General features: G+C 41.3%; 1 protein-coding gene across 1 annotated transcript; it reads left to right on the top strand.

Annotated features, from left to right (window-relative positions):
• The first annotated feature begins 1,998 nt into the window (after nt 1–1,998).
• Nucleotides 1,999–24,283, top strand: LOC108441319 (microsomal triglyceride transfer protein). The gene is made up of 18 exons (XM_017720793.2): nt 1,999–2,155; nt 5,322–5,509; nt 6,771–6,914; nt 7,044–7,151; nt 8,031–8,147; nt 8,276–8,415; nt 9,711–9,861; nt 10,773–10,930; nt 12,308–12,476; nt 13,122–13,229; nt 14,243–14,455; nt 17,009–17,220; nt 18,282–18,379; nt 18,878–18,999; nt 19,997–20,224; nt 20,913–21,037; nt 22,326–22,496; nt 23,076–24,283. Exons 1-18 carry the CDS (start codon nt 2,095–2,097, stop codon nt 23,221–23,223), a joined length of 2,661 nt encoding a protein of 886 aa, XP_017576282.2. The 5' UTR covers nt 1,999–2,094; the 3' UTR covers nt 23,224–24,283.
• Nucleotides 24,284–26,132: the final 1,849 nt, after the last annotated feature.

Raw genomic sequence — 26,132 nt, forward strand, 5'->3', positions numbered from 1 at the left:
CACTGTTACACAGCTCACTATAACACAGATTACTGTAGCACCACTAACTGTACCACCACTGACTGTAACACCACTGTTACACTGCTCACCATAACACAGCTTACTGTAACACCACTAACTGTACCACCACTGACTGTAACACCACTGTTACACAGCTCACTATAACACAGATTACTGTAGCACCACTAACTGTACCACCACTGACTGTAACACCACTGTTACACTGCTCACCATAACACAGCTTACTGTAACACCACTAACTGTACCACCACTGACTGTAACACCACTGTTACACTGCTCACTATAACACAGATTACTGTAACACCACTAACTGTACCACCACTGACTGTAACACCACTGTTACACAGCTCACTATAACACAGATTACTGTAGCACCACTAACTGTACCACCACTGACTGTAACACCACTGTTACACTGCTCACTATAACACAGATTACTGTAACACCACTAACTGTACCACCACTGACTGTAACACCACTGTTACACTGCTCACCATAACACAGCTTACTGTAACACCACTAACTGTACCACCACTGACTGTAACACCACTGTTACACAGCTCACTATAACACAGATTACTGTAGCACCACTAACTGTACCACCACTGACTGTAACACCACTGTTACACTGCTCACCATAACACAGCATACTGTAGCACCACTAACTGTACCACCACTGACTGTAACACCACTGTTACACCGCTCACCATAACACAGCATACTGTAGCACCACTAACTGTACCACCACTGACTGTAACACCACTGTTACACTGCTCACCATAACACAGCTTACTGTAACACCACTAACTGTACCACCACTGACTGTAACACCACTGTTACACAGCTCACTATAACACAGATTACTGTAGCACCACTAACTGTACCACCACTGACTGTAACACCACTGTTACACTGCTCACCATAACACAGCTTACTGTAACACCACTAACTGTACCACCACTGACTGTAACACCACTGTTACACCTCTCACCATAACACAGCATACTGTAGCACCACTAACTGTACCACCACTGACTGTAACACCACTGTTACACAGCTCACCATAACACAGCTTACTGTAACACCACTGACTGTAACACTACAATTCTTTTCTGCAATGTAGTTCTCTGCCACTTTAGTTTGCGAGACTGCATGTAAAGATTACAAATACTGCATTCGTGTTATTTTATATCAATTTTAAAATCTCTTAATCTTTCATGAGTAACACTGCTAACTTTTTTTTTGCAACACATGAAGCTGTCAGTATTTTAGCCAAATGTATCAGAGATTTCAGTAACTGTAGGCTTCTCATAGTTAGTCTTTCTACCATTGAGAGATCCATACAACAAGTAACTTAAAATGACATTACTGGGCTTTTTACATTACATGCTATATTTCTGTAACACATCTAGCAAAATCTTACCAAGCATCAAAATCACTTTTTCTTATAAAGATAATGCTTAAACTTTTGCTAAGCCGCTCCTGGGACACGCACGACAAGACTAAAATCGTTAAAATAAAGGTTGTTCAGGTTATTTATGAACAGAACAAATAAAACACATTAATTTTCTGTTTTATTATTTTGAGCTCAATTGACTCTTTACCTAAGAATCAGAAAACATATCAAACCTGACAATACAGGTTGGGAGGTTGGGGGGCTTGGGGGGGTTGGGGTGGGCTGGGGGGTCTTGATTGTGAATTTGAAAGGATTTAGAAGGCACTTACTGCTATGGCTAAAACCTCTTTAATCAGAGGCCTTGTGATCACGGGGGCTGACTGGGACGATCAAGCACTGATTGATGGCCCATACCTGGGCTCTGTATAGGCCTCATCACATCCACGGTGAAGATCAGCGCGTCTGAAAGCTCGCAAAACACCACCGGTTAATCATTAGCTTGGCCCGTACTTAGAACTGGAGCGTGGAGTTTGGATTCTGCCCTCCAACCAGATAAACATCATTCAAGCTACAAACTCCTGCCCCCCTCTGTCTCTGTCTCTGTCTCTCTCTCCCCTTCACTCCTTTCCTGGCTTACCCATCTCTCTTCACTCCACCGGTCACTCTGCAGGCCCACCATGCAGCGGCTGGTCGCGCTTTTGCTCTGCTTGACTGCGTTTCTAAGTGCCTCCTCTGAAGGTAAGTTTTTTTTTCTTTTCTTTTACTGTTTTTGTTACAAAGGTCAAGCTGCGGCCTCTGGACGAAATGTGGCTAAATTGGTTTGCAGGAGTTAAAATGGGCTAAAGGTCCAATTTCAGTTGGAAATTTCAGCGTAAAAAAGACGCAGAACATGCCAGCTTTGTGTAAAACCGCACGGCGACTGATTTCATTCATTCTCATTCATTCAGTCGCTCCCAATGAAGTCAGGTAATGATTGAAAATGAAAGAGAATCTGAATGTATAGGAGCTGTACATGCATTAGGCTGATATTATACATACAGAAGAGTGATATATATTGATGTAGAAAGAACTACTAGAATGGCAGAAATGTGGTCTGATTTGAGAAACTCTGATTCCAGGATGTGATGAAATCTGAGAGTGACACGTCAGTATTGACAAGATTGGACTGTACTGATAGAGAGAGAGAGAGAGAGAGAGAGAGAGACAGAGAGAGAGAGAGAGAGAGAGAGAGAGAGAGCAGCTATCATCTGCATTTTTGTCGTTTTTCAGTTTTTGACAATCTGAAAAGGCCTGTTGTTCTTTACATTGTATGGAAATTTCATGATGAACGGACCAACAGAAACGGCCCAGAATAACTTGGAAAAAACACTGGTTCCAATGACTTACATTAAAAGTAAAGTGTGTTTTTTCCTTCTCCTGTAAAGTGACCATTTTGGAGATAAGAGATGACCAAGCACTGCAAAAAAGCATTTAAAAAGCACTTGGACTAAAAAAAGTCTACACTCTGTACAAAATAGTCTATTAAAGGGCTCATATTCTCCATTTTTTGCCACTGAGGTCCATTCGTGTTGTATGCATAATCAGTTAAACAAACTGTGCCTTTAAGACTGATATATTTCAATGAGCTCTGTTCTGATTGGCTACCATGTGACTAATTTGAAAAAGTCAAAGCTAAACTATCTCTTATTACTTTATAAGCAAAGGACGTTCTATATAAACTTTTCACAGAGAAGGTGAAGATACTTCTTTGTAGATCAGGTCCACTGTATTAGCTATCTGTGGTATGTGCTAATGCACTGTGACTCCGTTATCTAGGACCCACCCGCTGCTGCAGATATGAGTACATTACAACATCGATTGGAGCACTCAGACACAAAAAACAGCCAATAAGCTCAAACCTCAGAGTCTCAAAGCATCCAAGTGGAATCTTTACTGCATTTTGCTCTAACAGGTTGGAATTAGCAGCAGACTACCTTGAACATGTTGAAAAACACATAGTCCTCAGTTTAGTGTGCTCACTGCTTAGTCAAGGCTAGTTTAGTGGGTAGTGGGTGGGGTAGTGTAGTGGGTAACCCCTCTGCCTTCTATGCTGTAGACTGGGGTTCAATCCCCCACCTGGATAAACACTCTACACTACACCAATAAGAGTCCTTGGGCAAGACTCCTAACACTGCCTTCACATACCTGTGTAAAATGATCCAATTTAAGTTGCTCTGGATAAGAGCGTCTGCCAAATGCCATAACTGCACATCAGATGTTTTCTTATTTAAAATACCTCTTTTGTTCCCAGTTTAAGGATTATTTTTGCAAAAAAAGCTTTGGATTTCAGTATTTACACAAGTACTCTGAATGTAGTTGATCAGTCAAGTCGTGTTTGGTGACTAAAGTTAGGTTTGCACTGGAATTGCACTGGAAGGTGATTATCGGTCTGCTGGCTGGATTAGCTCACTGAATGCCACTGCTGGTCCACCCTCAGACCACCCAGATCATTGTCCTGTACACAAACTAATTTACAAAGGATGACATAAGAAAGATATACGGGGAAAATGAGTCAATTTAACTGTGAGTGGAAAGTGATGATGATGAAAAGTGGCATTTTGTCTAAACCGCTAGCGGAAAACCCTGAGCAAAAAGCCAGTGGGCTGCCGTCTTTGCCGTCAGCGGACCAGCAGTGGCTCGCTACAAGCTGGAAGTGCTGGAAGCTTCTACTGCACCAATTAGCACTGCACTGAGGGGTTTTAGCTACACTAGCATACTTTAGTCCATATTTAAAGATAACAGTGTCATTCCGTGTCAAAAAACAATAATCCAGTTTATTAGAGATCATGACTAACTCCACCTAGTTTGGCGTGAGCATGTCATGATTTATCCCAGATGTTAGCACCATGCTAACTGCTGCGTATAAGCTTCTATGACTTATCAACTAAACTAGACTCGTAGCTTCAATGCTAAAATAGCAAACTTCAGACACCGAGCATGTCTTGCAGGACCGATTACAACCAGGGTAAGAGATATATGTCATGTAAAGGTACGATGAGCGTATGAAAAAGGATAATCTACAATTAAATTGACAAGGTGAGCTGATTTTTTAGGAAAATAGAAAAATGTCTAACAAATATCAAATAATTACAAAATTACAAAAACACCATTCAGTGCTTTGCAAGATAATAATAACAAATCAGCACCTATTGTAGGAATTCAAGTCCATTGATAGTGTACTGTATGTCAGCTTCCCTGAATAGCTTTTAATTACATATACATACACACACACACACACACACACACACACACACACACACACACACACACACACATGGTGATGCAGGTTTGTTGTAACTGTTGTCATTATTGCTTTGTACATTCAGCATACAGTTCTTGGACTAGGAATAAACTTCACATTTTAAGCATTGTTGCTGGCTAGTAGTTCTGGACACAGTAGTTTTTTGAGCTGTGTACATGCATATTTTGTAATTGCATATATTGTAATTGGCCAATTAGCCTAATGGTTAAGCATGGTTAAATCCCAGAACAATGAAACTATGGTTTAGATGCAAATGCTACATTCCACAAATGTAATTGTCTGCCTGGATACCCGAGGTAATTTGATCTGTTCTGTCTCGCTGCCCTTACAAAATGTATTTATTGTGGATATTCATATTCGTAATGATACAAATATTGTTTATCGTTCAGCCCTAGTAAGGATAGAAACTGTGACTTAGATTTTTGCCACTGTGGTCCCTGACGACTGAAGTCTACATTTGGTGATGCTCTCTGTCTCATTCCTACATGCCTTTCACACCCCCCACCCCCCCAACCCAAACCATTCTGAGTAAACATCTCCCACTGACCTGGACTAGGAGCATGTAGAAAGTATCTCAACATGGTGTGCGCTGTGTTGTTTCAGGTGCAAGCAAAGGCCCAAGACTGGATGATGGACGGCTCTACAGATTCCGTTATGGGGTGGAGCTCGGGCTGAACCACCCCAAAGGAACGGCCAAAGGAAGCGCTGGATTCCAATTCTCCAGCGATGTGGACATCAGCCTGGCCTGGAGGAACCCGGAGAACCAGGATGACCAATTGCTTCGAGTCCAGGTGAGACCCAGCTAGGTCAGCCAGAGACAGAAGAAGCCACAGAGTGGACATAAAGCATTTATTAACCCTTAGAAGAACGCTTATAATTAGTTACACAATTTTGTAATTAACGACATTACTATTATATAATCATTTATGTTCTCATTCAATTTAAATTCTATATCACCAGCTTCAAGTCTGCAATTCTGGAATTTTTCCTCAACATATGAAAGTAGCAAATTGTAGAGGATGTTATTTATCTAAAAAAAAAACAAGACTTAACTTTTCAAAAAATTCAGTAATAAAATTTCATAAAAAGTATAATAAAATCTCTTTTTCTACTTACAAACAAAAATGTGGTATTGATTGAACATTTAGAAACTGCATTGTTCATACAATTTCTCTGCTGATTTCATCAGTCAGAAATAATTCATATGAAACTTCTAAGGATTAATTTTCTTAAAATGTTTTTTTCAGTTCGGGCTAAATATTCTATTATTTCTTTAATCTTGGTAAAATCATCCTGAATATCATCCATCAATTCATTCATGGATTCACACAACTTTCAAACCATTTAGCATCTTCTTCTGCAAGCTTTTCTAGTGAGACCAATCAGTGCTTGGACCCCGATGATTGCTGCTCCAGTCTGTTTTATGGCCAGTGATGTTTGAACATACAACGGAAGACGCAGTTCAGTTGTTGGCTGGATATTTTTGGTTGGTGGACGATTCTCAGTCCAGCAGTGACACTGAGGTGCTTAAAATCTCCAGCAGCACTGCTGTGTCTGATCCACTCAGACCAGCACAACACACACACCACCACCACGTCAGTGTTACTGCAGTGCTGAGAATGATCCACCACCCAAACTCTGTGAGGGTCCATGGGGGTCCTGACCACTGAAGAACAGGGTAACAGAGTATCAGAGAAACAGATGGACTACAGTCTGTAACTGTAGAACTACAAAGTGCAGCTATACAGTAAGTGGAGCTGATAAGATGGACAGTGAGCGCAGAAACAAGGAGGTGGTCATGATGTTATGCCTGATCGGTGTAAATATATGATGCAGCTGAATTATTAACAATTAATATACAATTAATGTCACTCATACTAGTTACTGATTGTCACTATAATGCTTCTGCTAATGGCTCTTGACCAAAAAACTGCATCATTTGGCTGAATAAGACAAATTTGCACGAAACAAGGAAGAAAGTTTTTATCAGGACACGGCAATAAACCTCCATCTCTCCATCTTCCTCCCTCTTTCTGTTTTTCTCTCTCTCAGATCTCCAATTTTCAGATCCAGAATGTGGCCCAACGTTCGCGCAAGAACAACATCTTCCACGACACCACGACAGAGAGCATTCTGGGTAGAGAGAAGCTGGAGGCTTTGCAGAGACCCTTCATGCTGCTCTGGAGAATGGGCAAGGTAAACAAACACAAACAAATAAACAAACATAAATCTAAAACAACACAGTCATCTACCCAGCCATAAAACCACTACCAGAGCGCTGTTTGTGGTACGTGGTCGTAATGGTGATCTGTCACTCTGTCCCAGGTGAGGAACCTCTATACCCACAAGGCAGAGCCTATGACTGTCAAGAACCTGAAGAGGGGCGTGGCCAGTATGCTAATGATGCAGCTGAATTCTGGAAAGATGATAGAGGTAATGGGTGACAAACAGTTACTATCAGTCAAAGTAGTTACTGAATAATTCATAGTAGTTATTAAATAATTCACAGTACTTAGGGAGTAATATGTAGTATTTACTGAATTATTCAAAGTAGTTACTGAATAATTCATAATTCATAGTAGTTATTAATTAACAGTTCTTATGGAGTAATTTGTATTATTTACTGAATTATTCAAAGTAGTTACTGAATAATTCATAGTAGTGATAAATAATTCACAGTACTTATGGAATAATTTGTATTATTTACTGAATTATTCAAAGTAGTTACTGAATAATTCATAATTCATAGTAATTATTAAATAATTAACAGTACTTATGGAGTAATTTGTATTTTTTACTGAATTATTCAAAGTAGTTACTGAATAATTCATTGTAGTTACTAAATTATTGCATACATTATTAATTATTCATAAGAGATACTGAACAATTTAGGCTAATTACTGAATAATTTGTGCTGCTTACTGAGTTACTTATAGTAACTGCTAAATAATTCATATTTACTGAATCATTTATAGTAGTTACTGGACGCTTCATAGTAAATACCGAATAATTTAAAGTAGATATTGAGTAATTCGTTAGTGAATATAACTGAAAATAATAATATAATGATAATAAAATAATTTTATAATTATTATATATTATATTATATAATTTTAAAATAAAGTTAAGTGAATATAATATTATAAGTGAATATTGAATTAAGTGAATATAAAAGCAGTTAACTGTACAATATGTGGTTAATGCCTTAGTTTTGAGGCAATTATACAGATGTGAATGTGTTTATGTTCTTTATTTCTGCTTCTGTCAAATGACCTCAGATTTTTACAGTGGAAAAATTCTTTGTGTTTATAGGCTGATGCTTCAGGGAAGTGTCTGGTTGAGTATAAGGCCACTAAAGACCAGGTGGTCCGCACCAAGCGCATGGACAGCTGCAAAAACCAGGAGATAGGATTCACAACGCACAGCCAGGTCAGCTTAGATATCACGGCCAACAAAGTACAACAAATACATACAATCGTTTTCTTCCTCTTATTATTATTATTAATATTTATATCATTTTCTATCCATCTCTCTCTCTCTCTCTCTCTCTCTCTCAGGTTTTGGGTGTGAGTGAGAAGTCTACCTCAGTAACAGTCATCACTCTGCAAGATGGCTTTATCAAATCTGCAGTTGCCGAGGAAACGCACGTCCTGTCCACCAATGCTCATCAGACAACTGCCGCCAAAATCCTGTCCAGGTGAGAAGAAAAAAGGGAGAAAGAGAAAGAGACTATCACAAAGTGCACTGGATGCAGCTTCACCTTGGAAAAGGATGTTGTGTTGGCCTGAAAACAAGTGTAGCGTAACCATAGAAATGGATGTAGTGTTAACATGGAAACAAATGCAGCACAAGCATGGAAGCAGGTGGAGCATAACCATGGAAACAGGTGTAGTGTCACCATAGAAATGGATGTAGTGTTAACATGGAAACAAGTGTAGCACAAGCATGGAAACAGGTGGAGCAGGTGTAGTTTAACCATGCAGTGTAACCAGGTGTAGTGTAAAAGAAATGGATGTAATGTTAACACGGAAACAAGTGTGGCACAACGGAAATAGGTGAGAGTAACCATGGAAACAGGTGTAGTGTAACCATTGAAATGGATGTAGTGTTAACATGGAAACAAGTGTAGCACAACGATGGAAATAGGTGGAGAGTAACCATGGTAACAGGCGCCGCAAAATCATGGAAAAGGATGTGCTGTTAAGTTGAAAATAGGTGTAGCGTAACTATGGAAACAGGATTAGTGTAACAATTGTGTTAGCAAGGAAACAGGCGGAAAATAATGGAAAAGAATGTGGTGTTAACATGGAACCAATTGTAGCGCAATGATGGAAATAGATGTAGTGTAACCATGGAAAGAAGTAGCACAACTATGGAAACAGGTGTAGCATAATCGTGGAAAAGGATGTCGTGTTAGCATGGCAATGGATCTGCTGTTAAGATGGAAATAGATGTAGCGTGACCGTGGAAATGGATGTAACGTTAATGTGGAAACAAGTGTAGCACAACCATAGAAATATAGTAGTTGTAGTGTGACCATGGAAACGGGTGTGGGGAAATCATGGAAATGGATGCAGTGTTAGAATGGAAACAGATAGCGTAATGGAAACGGATTTGGTGTTAACATGGAAACAAGTGTAGCGCAACCATGGAAACAGGCAGTGTCACCATGGGAACAAGTGATGTAACCATGGAAACAGGTGTAGTGCACTGTAATGGATATAGTCTTCGCATGGAAACAGGTGTAGCATAATCTTGGAAATGGACGTGGTGTTAACATGGAAACAAGTGTGGCACCACAGTGGAAATAGGTGTAGCATAACCATGGAAACAGCTGTGGCATAACTATGGAAATAAGTGTAGTGTAGCACTATATATCATCACCACTATGACAGATGGGCAGAAACAGTAGGCCTGCACTATTTACACAGTTCTCCAGAAATCTTATTTTGGAGAGAGAAAATAACTTGAACCTGTTGTTGTGTCTCTCAGGCAATCTCTGTTTCTACTGGAAGTGGCTTCAGGCCCAGTGGAGGCTGCTGGAAAAGACGCAGTCAGCGTGGTGAAGAGTCTGGACCCAAAATTCTTCTCAGTGGGGGTTATCTCAGAGAAGGGAAAGAGCCAGTGTAAAGGATGCCCTTCAGTAAGTCTCAGCATGGAGGGGCTTGTTCGATTATGAGAACTGGAAGTTTGTTTCGTCTAACGCAAGAGCTTTGAGGAGAATGTGGTCTCCAGCCTTGGTCCCGGAGTGCTACCTTCCTGCAAAGCCTGGTTCCAACCATAAGATTCCACACCTGTTCCAGCTGATGAGCCTCTTCACAAGTCCCTGATTGGCTAGATTAGATAAAGTAAAGCTACATAAGGGGCGGTGCAGCTTATTGGATACAGGTTGGAACTTAAGTCTGCAGGAAGGCAGCTTTCCAGGACCAGGGTTGGTCTTAGCTATCAAACACAAATAAGTAGAGTGCTAACTTCCGACTCACACGGAATGGAGTTGTTAAGTAATCTCTAATACACTTGACTATACTGTTATCTATAATCGTGGAATAAAGTATACAGATAATATTCAGGCTTCAAGACACTATAGGCCTACTACTGTTTTTAGCAATGCTAACATAGCACAATGGCAGTTATGCTAATTGGTGGTTATAAGCGTCAATGGTGGTTATAAGTGTTAGTAGCACAATGGCAGTTATGCTAGTTGGTGGTTATAAGCGTCAATGGTGGTTATAATTTTAAGTCGCACAATGGCAGTTATGCTAATTGGTGGTTATAAGCGTCAATGGTGGTTATAAGTGTTAGTAGCACAATGGCAGTTATGCTAGTTGGTGGTTATAACCGTCAATGGTGGTTATAATTTTAAGTCGCACAATGGCAGTTATGCTAATTGGTGGTTATATGTGTCAGTGATGGTTAGAAGCGTTATTAACACAATGGCAGTTATGCTAGTTGGTGGTTAGTCGAACTCAAGAAGGCCATCAACTACATTTAGGGTAACTGGGGAAAACTGTGCAAACCTGATCTGTGTAACTCTATCTGTATTTGTGTCTCCAGCTGATGGACACATGGAAAGCTATTCGTGGTCAGTTGGAGCCCAAGTCTTTGTCGAAATCATCTGCTCCCCGCAGCTTCCTGACCCTGATCCAGCAGCTCCGCAAGGCCAGCAAAGCCGAAATCCTTAAGGTGCTCCGCAACTGCAGCAAGACAGCACTGTAAGAGCCGATCACTCGCTTTCCTTTTCTTTCTTCATGCCTCATTGTCTTTACCATGGCTTGTAATGTTACCATGCTGGCTATTTCATTAACATATCCAATCTTCCTCAATTTGATTAGGAATTACATAATAGTTCAGCTCAGTTAAGCTAACTGGTGGTTCAAAAGTGCAAAACTCGATAGATACGTAGCCTTGTCAACCTGCCTACATTGACTTCACGTGTGGAAAGGTAACACATTCTATGAATGTCACATTTGTAAACATCTATAAACCCATTTATAACATGTTATAATGCATTCATAAGGCATCATAAACATGGCTATAAATATTTATTAAGATGCATTACACATTATAGCCATGCTTATTATGCATTATGAATTATTAACATAATACATTATAAGCACTGTTCATGACAAATTATAAGAGCTCATAAGCTGTATTTGTCCACTCTAAGTAAAGTGAAGTGTACTGGACTAAAGCCTCTTCCAGGGTTTAGACTGAGGCTTCAAGTTGAAGTGTTTACTGAAGGATTTACTGAAACACTAAAACACAATAAAGCTCATTACAGGCTTCAAATGTCAGAGTTTACACTAGAGCTGCCGTCAGAGTTTCACCCAATGTGGGGAAGTCAATGTACACCACTGTTAATGTGCACCACCGTTAGCCTGGCACTGACTTAACACTGCATATCCAATAGAACGGCAGCAGAAATCAGCATCACTGCACTGTAGTGTAGTGTAGGGTTACAGAGTGAAGGGTTCTAGTGATTGACATTAGAACCAGTGAGGGAACAAATTACAGTGACAGCACTCGACTATCTCACCTCTCCCTCTCCAGGCCTTCACTCCACAGTGACTTCACTCTCAGTGTGATGTCAGAGGGGCTGATGGGTACTTGGTTTGCTGTGATGTAATGTAGTGTAGCATTTAAAGTGGGATGCTGGGTAAGAAAAGCTCGCTGTAGCAGTGATTCTAGGCTGGACGGCCTGTTTGGAGCATCTGAATATTCAGGACTGAAGCCCTGAAGATGCAGCTCTAACAGCACCACTGCTGAGAAATAAATACTGGAAATCTCAGGATGTAAATGAACCCTGTATTTGTCTTTACGCTCTCCAAGCTGGGACGTCTTTGGCACTGACAGTATAACATGTTATTAACGCTACTTATAATGCATTATATTAATAATTCATAATGTATGATAATGTAATTGCTATAAAGTGTAATTTAGTGTAATTCATTTTTATAAATGCCTTATGAATGCATTATAACATGTTATATATGTGCTTACAATTGTGACATTGATAGAAAGTGTAACCAAGAGAAACCGTGTAAATTGTGTAGTGATCTATTTAACACTCTCTCTCTCTCCCTGAATAGCCCTCAGCTGGTGGACGCGGTGACCTCTGCCCAGACAGCCTCGTCTCTGTCGGCCATGCTGGAGTTCCTGGACTTCAGCAAAGCGGACGGAATGATGCTGCAAGAGCGATTCCTCTACGCCTGCGGCTTTGCTTCGCACCCTACGGAGAGCATGCTACAGGCCCTGTTGGTGAGAACACGAACACAAACACCGAGCCACCCGCAGACTCAGGGCACGATGTGGCTTTAGAGCCGTGTCCACTAACGTCCAGCATAACATCTGTGTAACATGCGGCGACTTTAAGGCCACAAATGTCTACGGAAAACCGTGGTAATGCTAATTTCTGCTTGAACCCAATGGGATTTCAACTCTAAGCAGTATAACACTCATTTTTTAGCACTAACATGAAAATTTTCTGGACGTTCAACATGCTTAAAAACCATGGTTCCTCAAGAGTTCTTTAGTAAAGGCAAAGGTTCTACTTAGAACTGTGAGTTCTATATAGAACCATTTCATGCTTTGCATGGTGAAACGGTTCCTTAGATTGATGTTTTGTATATGATTCTGTAGAGAACCTCGGTCCTGCTTTATATTGTGTCTCTAATAACTGGGATGAGTTCACATCATGAATTCTGTCAATATTAAGTTGCAGAATATTGCCTAATATGACATATTAAACTGTCACGTTAGAACCAATGAATGAACAGATGTCAGGCCTTCAACTAGAGAAAACTATCATACACAAAATGTTGTATGGCTTTGAGATTATTTGAGATTATTTGCAGTATATTGGACGTAGATTATGATTCTGAAGTCTGTGTATGTTCTTTGCAGGACATCTCGAAGGGAAAGATCGGCAGTAACGACATTAAGGAGTCTGTCGTGATCATCATGGGAGCTTTGGTCCAAAAACTCTGTCGGAAAGGAGGATGCGACCTGCCGGTGAGTTCTTTATACACACTAACAATCTGCTTCGGTGTTACGGTTCATATGGAGTTCATTTTGTGCCAGAAGTTTCAAAAACAGTAATAAAACCCACAAGCAAAATGTTAAGAATCAGAGCGACCAGAATATATTATACAAATACAAATAATGACAGTTAAAATAATCTTAATTAAAAAAGGATAACTACTCATTTACACTATTTTTGATAAAAAATAATGCCGTTTTTTGCTTTTATTTTTTTCTATTTGCTGATTTTTCCGATATATTTGTTGCTCCTGGAATCACTTATTTGCTTCTGACTTTTGGCACATTTTAAATGTTAATATAATTAATTAAACATGAAGAGATTTTTTTCATTCATCCTGAACTGATTCACTAGCCACATTAGCTGTCTATCAACGAGTCAAGCTAGTGTTTGTATCAGATTTGGCTCACCTGAAGAACTAATCAACTAACTCAAATGAGGCTGAAACAAACTGAATCAGTCTGAGGCAAGTCCAACTAAAATGAATCAATCTGAAGTGAGTCAGACTGAAATGAATCAGATGAAGCAGAACTACCCAATCTGAATCAAACAGCATCAAATCAAATGCAAGGTTAATCGAATCGAAGTGAATACAGTGAGTGGGTGAATCAGACGTAAATGAATCAGACTCCATAAGCAGAATCAAAAGGAATCAAACTAAACTTAGTCAAATTTAGGTGAATGAAATGAAGAAATCATAGAAAGACGTGAATCAGACTGAAATGAACCAGAACTCATTAGGCTGAATGAAATACATCCTAATGGATCATGAAATGAAAAAGTTCATGTTCCCTCTCTGAGTGAACAAGGCTGTTACAGAAGCAGCAGTGAATCTGAAATGAACTAGTGTAAACGTCAAATGAATCAATCAGATATGATTCAGATTAATCAGACTCACTGAAACGGAACAAAATCAGATACAATATGAATCAACGCGAAGTGACTAATATTAGTGATTCACGTTCCCACGTTGCGTCCGTTGCAGACGGTCATCGCGGTGAAGGAGCAGCTCCTGGCTGGGCCTGACAGCACGCAGGACGAGGCAGAGGTGCAGATGTACCTGCTGGCCCTGAAGAACTCTCTCCTTCCCGAGGCCATCCCACTGCTGGCCAGGTACGCTGAGTCTGAAACTGGAGCGTTCAGCACCATCGCCATCACTGCACTGCAGAGATATGACCCTCTACTCATCACATCCGAGGTAAGTGAAGACAGACGTCACCGCAGAGCTTCCACCAAACTGGGAGTCTCAGTTCATCTGGATAAACACTGAAAATTAAAGCGATAGTTTGTCCAAAAATCAAATTTACGTGGTTTCATTTTTTACCAAAATGAAGGCCATCAGCCAAAACATGTTCTTCTCCACACCTTTAGTCTACAATTCGTTTGTTGTAGTCTGGAATGTACTAATGTTTAAGGTTACATTGTCCAAATGCTTTCTGGGGCCACTGTACCCTCTTTAAAAAGATGGTTCTTCAAGTGTTTAGTAAAGACTATGGGTCTATTAAGAACCATCATGCTGAAATGGTTCTTTTCATGGTGAAAGGTGCCCAGCTTGCACCACCAGCCGCCAGCAGAGGGCGACGGCGGCAAGGTGCCAAAAGTTCAGGGAACTCCAATTCCCAGAAGCCCATGGGCTGATTAGGCCCAACTGTGGACTCCTCTACTTAAGGCTGTGGCAAACAGCAGAGTGTAGAGGGGTGACCGGTACGGTCCTCAGCCCAGGTGGGTATTTAAACAATAAGAAAAACTAAATAAATAACCAAAAGAAGGCTTGAGCTAGAAATGGATCAAAGCCATGCATCTGAGCCACCTCAACTCCAACATGCACAGTCACCAAATTCACACTCCAACACCTCAGTAAGTTCATTTAAGACCCTTCCTCACAGGTTTTCCCCGCTACACTGCATGGGTCTGCCTCCCTGCTGTCCCGTAACACTATAGGGCACCAAAACTCGTTCTTCTATTGTTCTAAGCTTGACAATTTAAGAGTAGAAGAACTCTTTATGTGGTGCTTTATAGAACTTTTTCCAAAAGGGCTCTACATAGAACCAAATACAACACATTCTCCTTCCATCACAATGCAAAGAACCTTTTAAGCATGAAATGGTTCTATGTAGATCACACGGTTCTAAATAAAACCCTTTACTAAAGAACCCTTGGAGAACCATCTTCTTTAAGAGTGTATCTATCACTCAAAAGTTTGCCATTGTATTCTTTTTTGCTGGAATGCCTGGACCGGGATCAAGGAACACTGTCTGAAATGATCCAGGTAACTGAGAAATGCCCCCTCCAGAAATAGGCCCTGAATCGGAGAGATGGAAACCTTTCGTCATCATCTCCGTTTTTAGCCTTGGCGCAAACAGCCTCCTACTCGAAATACAGATCCCAGATGAGCTAACGACTGCGAGTCGCTCAGGAAAGTCATGTTTGGTGTCTGAAGTTTGCCTCGTTAGTTTTACACAGGAGCTATGTGGCTAATGTAGCTAACAGGTAATGGATGCTTGTAGCCACAGGGTTAGCATGATGCTAAATCATCAGTCTTGCCTCAAACCACATGGAGTTGTTCGGTAATCTCTATCAGACTGGTTAACATGGTCTCAGACACGATATGACACATTGTAATCTACAAGCATGGACAAAATTCAGGCTTCCAGGTGGTTGCTAGTGTTTTTAGCTATGCTAATTAACTTTAGTCCACTATTCGGTTATCTTTTATGTTTCATTACAGGAAACCAGAGAACAAATACAGGCTTGTGATTCAAGGAAATGTCAGTTTTATGTTTTTAAAATGACTGTAAAATGTAAAAGTGCAAGTATTAACTTGGCTACTAGAAAACAAGTGCGTCTCTACATGTGAGTGCGGTGCAGGGACGTCTTGTTAAGGACGTGACATTGGGTCAAGACAGGGCTTTATTGCTAACTAGGCTAACTACTCAAGCTGAGGTTAGCAAGGTCCAGAACCGTGAAAATACTAACTAAGTAAAGTTCTAACTAGTTTTTAATCTTTTCACACACATTTTAAATGTTCGGTGACTTTTATTTTGGAAAATAAACTTAGACAAACATTACAAACAGCTGAGATAATATGATATCATGGAAAATGTTGTTGCTGACACAGAGCCAGATTACAGTTACTTACTAAACTAATTCACGAAGTATACCTGAAGAAAGTAAGGAGGGAAAAATGAGTAAACCGGTCTGTAAATGGAAAATAAGCAATGATAATTGGAATTTTGTCTATGACTCTGCATAACCACCATAAAACGCTGAGCAAAACGGACGGCAGGGGAGCACCAGCTCTGCCATCAGTGGGCCGACAGTGGTCCACTGTCCACTTGCTATCAGGGATGAGCTCTTCTGAAGAGGCAGCTTCTCTTACTCGTCCGACACCAGCTTTTATCGAATAACAGAACAGGTTTTGAAACCTCCTGTTCAGTCATCTAAAAATCAAGGCTGTGCTAATTTTGGCTGAAGTCATTTAACAAAAAAACTGCTCATTTACTTGTGCAGGTACTCGCAATTAGTTAATTAGTTTAGTGTCTCCAAAATGTCAGAAATGACATGAGCAAGAATTTTAGAAATTACTAAATAGTTACACACAGTTTAAAGCACATTTTTGTTTGGGTAAACTGTAGATTTGTTTAATGTGCTATACAGGTCATAAACTAAAGTACGTCTCATTGGATGTCATGTTTTGGCACTTAAGAGCCTGACTTTAACGAAGAGACCTCCTCCGTTCCGTTCCACTCAGGTGAGGCAGGCGCTGAACCGTGTGTATCATCAGAACCGTCGTGTATATGAAAAGAATGTGCGTGCGGCAGCAGCCGATGTCATCCTGAGCAGCAGCCCGTCCTACATGGAGGTGAGGAACCTGCTGCTTTCCATCGGCCACCTGCCACACGAGATGAACAAGTACATGCTGTCCAAAGTGCAGGACATCATGCGTTTTGAAATGCCCGCCAGGTGAGCTTTACCTGCAGAATTGCACTACATACGCTCAGTTTACTCAGAGGAGGTGAGCCTTACCTGCACAGGTATACTACATATATGCTCGGCTTAATTAGTGCAGGTGAGCCTTACCTGCACAGGTACATTGCATATGGTCAGTTTACACATTGCAGGTGAGTCTTACCTACACATGTACATTACATACACTCTGTTTATACAGTGCAGGTGAGTCTTACCTGCACAGGTACATTACATACACTCGGTTTACACAGTGCAGATGAGCCTTACCTGCACAGGTACATTACATACACTCAGTTTACACAGTGGAGGTGAGCCTTACCTGCACAGGTACATTAAATACACTTACTTTACACAGTGGACCTGAGCCTTACCTGCACAGGTACATTACATACACTCGGTTTACATAGTGGAGGTGAGCCTTACCTGCACAGGTACACTACACACATTCGGTTTACACACTGGAGGTGAGCCTTACCTGCACAGGTACATTACATACACTCAGTTTACACAGTGGAGGTGAGCCTTACCTGCACAGGTACATTACATACACTCGGTTTACACAGTGGAGGTGAGCCTTACCTGCACAGGTACATTACATACACTTGGTTTACACAGTGGAGGTGAGCCTTACCTGCACAGGTACATTACATAGACTCAGTTTACACAGTGGAGGTGAGCCTTACCTGCACAGGTACATTACATACACTCGGTTTACACAGTGGAGGTGAGCCTTACCTGCACAGGTACATTACATACACTCGGGTTCATCAGTACGGGAGAGTCTTACACTGCCTTTGCTTATCATGATATATCCACAAGTCAAACAAAAGGTGAAACAGGATATTATTGGTTAATATTTTCCCCATCTAGTGGTGGAAGGTCATGAGTAAAACATTTTTATCATTTAAATGATATGATGTGATAAACTAACAAGGTAAAAAAGAGCAAGTTAACAAAAAAAAAAACCTTTTGCCTTCTGGACAAAGACTAGTTTGTGCACATTGAAAGAGCAGTTTTGCCTCACAGAGGTTACCTTGTTCTTCATCATCCTGCAGTAAACTGGTACAGAAAGCCATGGAGGACATGATGATTCACAACTACGACCGTTTCTCAAAGCTGGGATCCTCCTCTGCCTACTCTGGTTTCATGACACGTACGTGAGCTCTTGCTTCTTCTCCATGCACCTTTTCTTTTACTTCAAGAAATTTAAACTGTTTCAAAACCAAATTTATCCATTAGTTGATCAGGCAAGACATGTTTGGTGTCTGAACAGTCCTTCTAACACTGTATGACACACAGTCATCTATAAACTTGGACCTATAAACTTGGGTACACTGTTATCTATAAACTTGGAGTATGTTGGCATAGCTAAAAATATTAGCAACTACCTGGAATCCTGAGTTTCATACCTACTTTGGTTTAGGTTCTAGATAACAGTGTGTCATACACGATATAATCAAGTCCATTAAAGGTCACTAAACATCTCCACACAGTTTGAGGCAAGTGCACAAGGACCTAGGCCTGCAGTTAGGGCCATGCTAACTGGTTTGCATTAGCTTACATTGTTGCTTAGCTACATTAGCCTTGTAGCTCCAGTGAATAACTAAAGTTTCTGTTCTCCACCCGTGTCAACACACCTGTTGTCCTGTAGGGGGCGGTGATGTCGTTTCTACCTACAGCTTGGACATCCTGTACTCAGGCTCCGGCATCATGAGGAGGAGCATCATGAACATTTTCGGCCAGAGCAACGGCGCCCTCCTGCACGGCCTGCAGGTACTGCAAGCATAAGCCAGCTCTGCTCAGCCAGAGAAACTCAATCACAGTAACCAAGGGAACATTCTACACCTCGTTGCTGATTTCATCAGATATTAAAGCCACACCGTCGGTTCCTCCGAGTCGAATAAGAATTCACAGTGCAGTATATTTTGAGACCCAGCTGTTCTGCTTTAAGATTAGACCTGGCCGACGTGTTTATGAGCATAATAAATAGAGTATTAGGAGAAATGCCAGTAGTCGTCTCAGTTCCAGTCTTGCTTCCCGTCAACTTCAACAGGCCATGCAAGGCTTCTGTGCAACAAACTGCATTTAGATTAAAAGAAAATGTGTCCTAACTGATTTTCCGTTGGCTGACAAAACTGATCTTTCATCCCAAGAAAAGAATGTTGGAGTTCCTTGCAAAATGGAGACCAACGGTATTGTTTTCTAATTGATTTACGAAGAAGAATTTGCAAAGAATTTGTTATTTTTATACAGAGGTCAAGTTTTTAATTGGTCAATCAGTTTTAATAAAACTACTCAGACATTGAGTTTGGTTCTGTTTTTCTTATTACGCAGTGTTGAAGCATAGCATTTTCAGGTGCTCAGGTATCTCATACCTGTACACCTGGGTTAACCTCTAAACTTTCTTTTACCCTTACATATACTCTTCCCTTTTACTTGGAAACCTCTTTTGAATGGTATACAAGTCTCACCTGTGCTTCTAAACTTACTTGCACACCAACTCTTGCCTGCACAACTGTTCTCACCTGCACACCTTTACCTGTAAATCTCCTCTCAGTTGTAAACCTACTCTACCTGTACACATGCTCTGACCTGTAAACCCCCTTGTTCCTATGCACTTGCTCCTACCTGTACACCTTTCATCTGTACTCATTCTCTTTTCTTTAAACCTCCTTTAATGAGTCCACCTTCTTTTACCTGTAAATGTCCTCTCACCTGTACACCTATTCTTACCTGTTAACCTCTTCTAACCTGTACCTCTTTCACCCAGGTGGCTATTGAGGCACAGGGTTTGGAGTCTCTAATTGCTGCCACACCTGATGAGGGTGAGGAGGACCTGGAGTCATTCGCTGGAATGTCAGCACTTCTTATGGACGTGCAGCTTCGCCCTGTGACCTTCTTCAAGGGCTACAGCGACCTGATGTCCAAAATGTTCTCCATGTCCGGGGACCCCATTAATGTGGTCAAGGGACTCATCCTGCTTACTGACCATTCACAGGTAAGACCGGTAAACTCCATGCCAGTTAATGATCAGTTACTGAATGTGTTTGAGGGTCAAAATGCAGCAAAAGTTCTGAAGCAAGGAGGACACTGAGAGAACCAGGAGGTAAGAAAGTTAGAAAAAGGACAAAAATAGATGTGAATGGAGTCTTTACCTACTTGCCATACTGTGGCCCATTATTGTAGATAACAGTACCAGCAAGTCTTGACATGGTGTGAAGTAACTGTGTGATGTTTTAGGCGTGCAAGCAGAATGATGCTAATTGGTGGAACATAAGCTTCCATTACTTACTTCATAGCTGATCTACGGCTATGTACAAAACTTAAGAACCAAACTTTAGACTCCAAACATGACGGCTGATCAACTACATTTAGTAAAAGTGAAAATAATTATATGTTTTTTGCTAAACTATTGCTTTAACAGTTCTATTATAATGAACATAAAATGGCTGCAAACACTTCTCCAAATAAGTAGATACAAAAATCTCAAATATTCAACTGACAGATGCTAATTTTACACTGCTAATACCAAAACAGTTAAAATGCAACTGTTTTTCTTGAGTGTCTCCAGCTAGACTGCCGGCTACGTTAGACGGTATTATCTCTAGATTATAAATCATTGTCATTTAGCACACTGTGAGTCTTGCTACATGATCTTTGCCAACTGCTCTCGCTTCATCTTTCAGGTGATCCCTCTGCAATCTGGTCTGCGGGCCGCTGTGGAGTTCCAAGGCGGTTTGGGCATCGATATCTCTGGAGGAATGGAGTTCAGCCTTTGGTACAGAGAATCAAAGACTAGCGTCAACAACAGGTATGAAGCTAAGCCCTCAGTGTTCGGCATCATTGCTTTACTTCCAAACATCTAAAGGCTTCTGTCTCCACCTCCCTCCAATGGCAGCTGTTGATTTGAGTCTGTGGAGCTTTTTTGTCATTTTTTGGTCATAAATCCTCTGGAAAGGTTCAGGGTTCTCCTCTCATCTACTCGTTAGCAGCCTCTGTATTAGGTGCTACTCCATTAGCTTCTGGCTGCTAGCCTAGGAATGCTAGCTAAGCCGGCTAAGCATTCACCAGGACACAAATGCATTGGCAGACAGGTGAGGTGGCTGCTTCGGACCCATCAGGCCAAATATAGGCCGTCCTTGAGCAGCAGAGTCTGAAGAGAGAGCTGTCAACTTTGGTGGAAAACATCAACGGGTTCAGTTGTAGGTTAGTGCTTAGCATCAAGCGAAAAAGCCGAAAGCTGCAGGCTGGATTTACAGAGAATAAGAGCTGCAGGATCAGGTCTTTGTTATGTGGATGGTATTTCTAGGTGGCATCTGCTTTTTTTCCTGCTGTTGCCAGCACCCAGGACAGGCAGAGGCAGGTGTATGATTCAGGGAAATGAGTACCTCTAAGACACTCACACTTAGACAGACAGGCAGACAGACAGACAGACAGACAGGCGAGCTATGTATAGATGCGAATACCCTGTAGCTCTCTAAGGTCCTTGAGCTCAGCATGCCACCATCAAACCCACTGATCGCTATGGCCATTTTGAGTGGAGCAATAAAGATTGACAGGCAAGAGATTAGCCAGACAGCCACATGCACCTTAAAACGGCTAAACGTCATCTGATGTCTAGATATATATGTCAAGGAGTTCAGCAGGGCCACCACAGCTATTCAACACAGTTAATTTGTCATGGATACTGCTGTACTCTATAATGTTCATATAACCAACACAGTCACTCTGACAGACTGTAATACACTACAGGAAGCGTAGGGGGCGATACGGCTTCTACTGTTTCATTTAAAAAGCTCTATAATGTTCATATGATCCACACAGTCGCTCTGACAGACTGTAATACACTACAGGAAGCGTAGGGGGCGATACGGCTTCTACTGTTTCATTTAAAAAGCTCTATAATGTTCATATGATCCACACAGTCGCTCTGACAGACTGTAATACACTACAGGAAGCGTAGAGGGGCGATGTGGCTATTTGGTAGACTTTTCTGTTGTACTTCTGTATTGTTTGTAGTGTTTGTGAGTTTGTACTGAAGACACCTTCCAGTGTGATGTCCTCCTTTTTGAATTCTCTCTACACTGCTCTCTCTTTAGGGGCGCTCTGGTGGTTGTGGGTAACGTGACAGTGGATGCCGATTTCCTGAGTGTGAGTTTAGAGGTGAGCTTTGACATGGAGGCGGCGCTGGACTTCATCACCACCGTACAGTTCTCCAACTACCCCTTCCTCGTCTGCATGCAGATGGACAAAACCACCTTCCCCTTCAGGTACCCATCCTAACCTTACACTATGGGAACATCTCGGTGCATATTAACACAACAGCACAGCATTTAATACATGTATGCACATATAATTCCTGTTTATACCAAATCTCTGGTTTCCAGGCCCAGATTAACTTTTTTCCCAATGATGAATAACCACTGACATTGCATTTAGTCTAGACTAGGCTTAATCCATGTTCAGTAGCATTGTACACATACCGAATTCACAGAGTAGCAACTGAATAATTCATAGACGTTACTAAGGCTTAAAATTGGCCTAGAGTTCAAGTGTTCAATGCTTGAGCTTGGCCAAAAATCTTTTGGTGTCTTAAGTTTAGCGCTGGAGCCAATGAGCTAACTTGCTGCTAGCAAATAATGAAAGTTAATGTACACCAATTAGCATCAGGCTAACTAAATCTGGGGCAAGACAGTCTTAAACATGTAAAGTTTATTTTTCATGTTTGCTGAACCATCAATTTTACTCTCAACTACACCAGGTTGTAGAAAGAATAGCACTGGCATGATTTAATGTTGCTTTAAGAAGGACAGTGACTGACCTGTAGTCGCTTCTCTTGTTTTCTGTAGGGAGTCGGTATCTAAAGTGGAGAAGCTAGCCTCTGGAGAGCCTTTCACCTGGCAGAGGAGCAGAGAGCAGCTAGTGCCGGGTTCCGAATTCCCTCTGCACCAGGAGAACTCCAACATGTGCAAGAAAGTGTTTGATAGCAGCTGGTAGACCTAGAACAGATGTAAAATGCTGCACTAGGCTGGATTGGATTGGCTAAATGCCTTAGCATGTGTCCTTTTTGCACAAGTACTTTGACTTTTTGAAGAAAAAAAATGGCCTTTTTTGTATGTTAACCTGAGTTTCCCTGCTGGAAAAACCAGAATAGAACAGCGAAAGCAGTGATGCTGGTATGCTGGTCAGCAGCAGTGGAAGCTGGTGTGCTTATCAACAGCAAAACCTGCACATGTCTGTGCTCTGGATGCTGGTATGCTGGTCAACCAAGATTACCTTGCTGGGTGACCAGCTAAACCAGCACTAGATCAGAATGAACAAGCTTAAACCAGCATAGAATCCCTGCTGTGCTGGTCTTTTCAGCAGGGGTGCTAAAATCGTTGGCAGGCTAAACTTTGAGGTGAGCTTCTAAGATCTTTATCTCTGGAGGTCTTAAGCCCAACCTCCCTTTGTGTTGTATTTTCCTATCAAGTGCCCAAAAGTGACAGCACACAGGATGCTAACATTGCTAAACGTGAGTAAAAACTAAAGCTTTGAGAAAGCCAGCAGCTAGCATGACCTCATTTGCGCCATGCTAACCCACTCTGCTAGCTTTTGTTCGCTGTTAGCCACATTAGCAGAATTCGTGGCTGAACTGTTGCTTCAAAACTAAAATTTTAAACGTTTCAATCCAGATTTTTGACAACTACAAACATTTTACTGGTACAGATGAACAGTTAATACATTTTCCGCCATCAAGACTCCCAGTGTGAAGTAGCAAAAGTGGCTTCAGCGATTGTGATGGTCTTTAGCGTATGTCTGTGTTTATAATGTGCTATAAGAGGCTGAATAGCTGCTCCTAGGTTATTTATTTCAGCTGAATGATTCCCACATCTCAGGCAACGCAGCCAAGGAAGAACTAGAACACATCAGATGTTTACATGCGCTGGACAATTTAGCGCAATCTGTTTTTTTGGGGTGTTTTTTGGTGACAGAAATAAAAAAAAAATCAGCATTTCATTCGACAGTGGTGCCTTGTAAATTATATCATTTTTTTTGTATGGTCGGTGTAAATATTCTTCAGGGGCAGATTTTTGACCATGTGAACATGAATAAAGAGCCATTTGGAGTGATTTCACAAGTTTGACAAATTTCTTGTACATCGTCCACAGTGAGCCGTACACACTTCAGTAGTCCATCACAGAACCTCAGAGTTCCTCAACAGAACCTCATTACATCTCAGAATTGGTCTTTTAGTGCTAACTCACCCGATGAAACTCCTCTGCTAATGACCGTGACCGTCGGGTATACTACTACTAAGGACACACTACTGTCTTTAGCTACGCTAACATACTTTAGCCCGCAGCCGCGTCCCAATTCAGGAGCTGCGTTTGAAGGCCGTCACAGTGGCGTGACTAGGCTGTGTAATTTAAAGCCTTCATATGCGGCCGAGAATTATGTCCATCTTTTCCATGGCAACGAAGGATCCTACGGGTGTCCGAAGGTTCACTTTGGGCTGGCTAAGATTCGAGAACAAGGTGAATGACACAAATATTGAACAAAGCCGATGTGGTCTGAGGTAAAACGTATGCTAACGTTTCGTTTGTTTTAGGGAGCAAAGAGCAGACAGGGAGACGCATCTCCAGCTAAAACATAAATAAAGTGCATTTCCTGAAAAGAATTCAGAGCGACTGCACAGCTTGAGTAGTGTCCAGGCGGTTGCTAACGTGTTGCCCAACTGCTGCATTTTAGGTGGTTGCTATAGCATCCCACGTGGTTGCAATGCTGTTGCTAAGTGGTTAGTATGGTATCCCAGGCGGTTGCTAGGGTGTTGCTAGGTGATTGCTTTGGTAATCCTGGTGGTTGTTAGCGTGTTGCTAGGTGGTTGCACAGCTTGATTAGTTTCCAGGCAGTTGCTAACATGTTGCCCAATGGTTATTGCTGCATTTTAGGTGGTTGTTATGGTATCTCATGTGGTTGCAAAGGTGTTGCTAAGTGGTTAATATGGTATCCCAGGTGGTTGCTAGAGTGTTGCTAGGTGGTTGCATATCTTGAGTAGTTTCCAAGAGGTTACTAACATGTTGTCCAACGGTTACTGCTGCATTTTAGGTGGTTGCTATGGCATGCCACATGGTTGCAAAGCTGTTGCTAAGTGGTTAGTGTGGTATCCCAAGTGGTTGCTAGGGTGTTGCTAATAATTGAAATTGTCATTTAATGATGATGATTGTACAGAAGCTGCACGTCAGATTAAAAAGCTATAATAGAACATAAATAATAGAATAAATTGGATAACAGTGTCATGGATTACATACGGTGTCAGAGCCTATGAGAGAGTCTATGAGAGATCACTGAACACCTCCACACGAGTCTGATCATTTAGGCACGCAGTTAGCACCATGCTAACCAACACTAATTAGCTTAGGCCTCATTGTCGCGGTGCAAAACTGAAGAAACTGGGGTGGTCAGTCCATCGTTCAGCTTCTCTGGTTGATGTGCCCGTCTCCTTTTCTCAGTGAGGTTCTTCTCGATCAGCTGCACATCCTTTCAGAGGAGAACTGCAGATACAGGACTGGGAAAGACTTGTAGTGTTTTGTGTATTATGGACTAATCAAATTCATAGCGTATGACTTATTTTTATACAGGGGGAAATAAAAAGGTGAAGGCGACGCTTTTAATTTATGTTACAGGCAAAAACTATAAGAAATGCACGACACCTGCTCCGTTAAACCCGGTTCAAATCTGGTGTAACGCTCTGAAAAGTGATCCCACTTTGACCCATAGAGGGAGACATTTCACCACTCTGCCGTGATGTAAACTGCCCTGTGCTGTAAAACAGAAGAACATTTATCCTTAAAAAGGCCTTAACATCTTATTTCTTCGAAAAAAAAAAAAAAAAACATGTTGGAGAGTGGACAGAGACACGTGAC

The sequence above is a fragment of the Pygocentrus nattereri genome, chromosome 22 (genome assembly GCF_015220715.1).
Source record: "Pygocentrus nattereri isolate fPygNat1 chromosome 22, fPygNat1.pri, whole genome shotgun sequence".
Taxonomy (NCBI): Eukaryota; Metazoa; Chordata; class Actinopteri; order Characiformes; family Serrasalmidae; genus Pygocentrus; species Pygocentrus nattereri.

Bases quoted from the DNA above. Each gene is read 5' to 3' on its own strand.
- LOC108441319 (XM_017720793.2), top strand. From the start codon at position 2,095: ATGCAGCGGCTGGTCGCGCTTTTGCTCTGCTTGACTGCGTTTCTAAGT. The intron at 8,416-9,710 runs GTGAGAAGAAAA...TGTGTCTCTCAG, and splicing joins GCCGCCAAAATCCTGTCCAG to GCAATCTCTGTTTCTACTGG. The intron at 22,497-23,075 runs GTACCCATCCTA...TGTTTTCTGTAG, and splicing joins AAAACCACCTTCCCCTTCAG to GGAGTCGGTATCTAAAGTGG.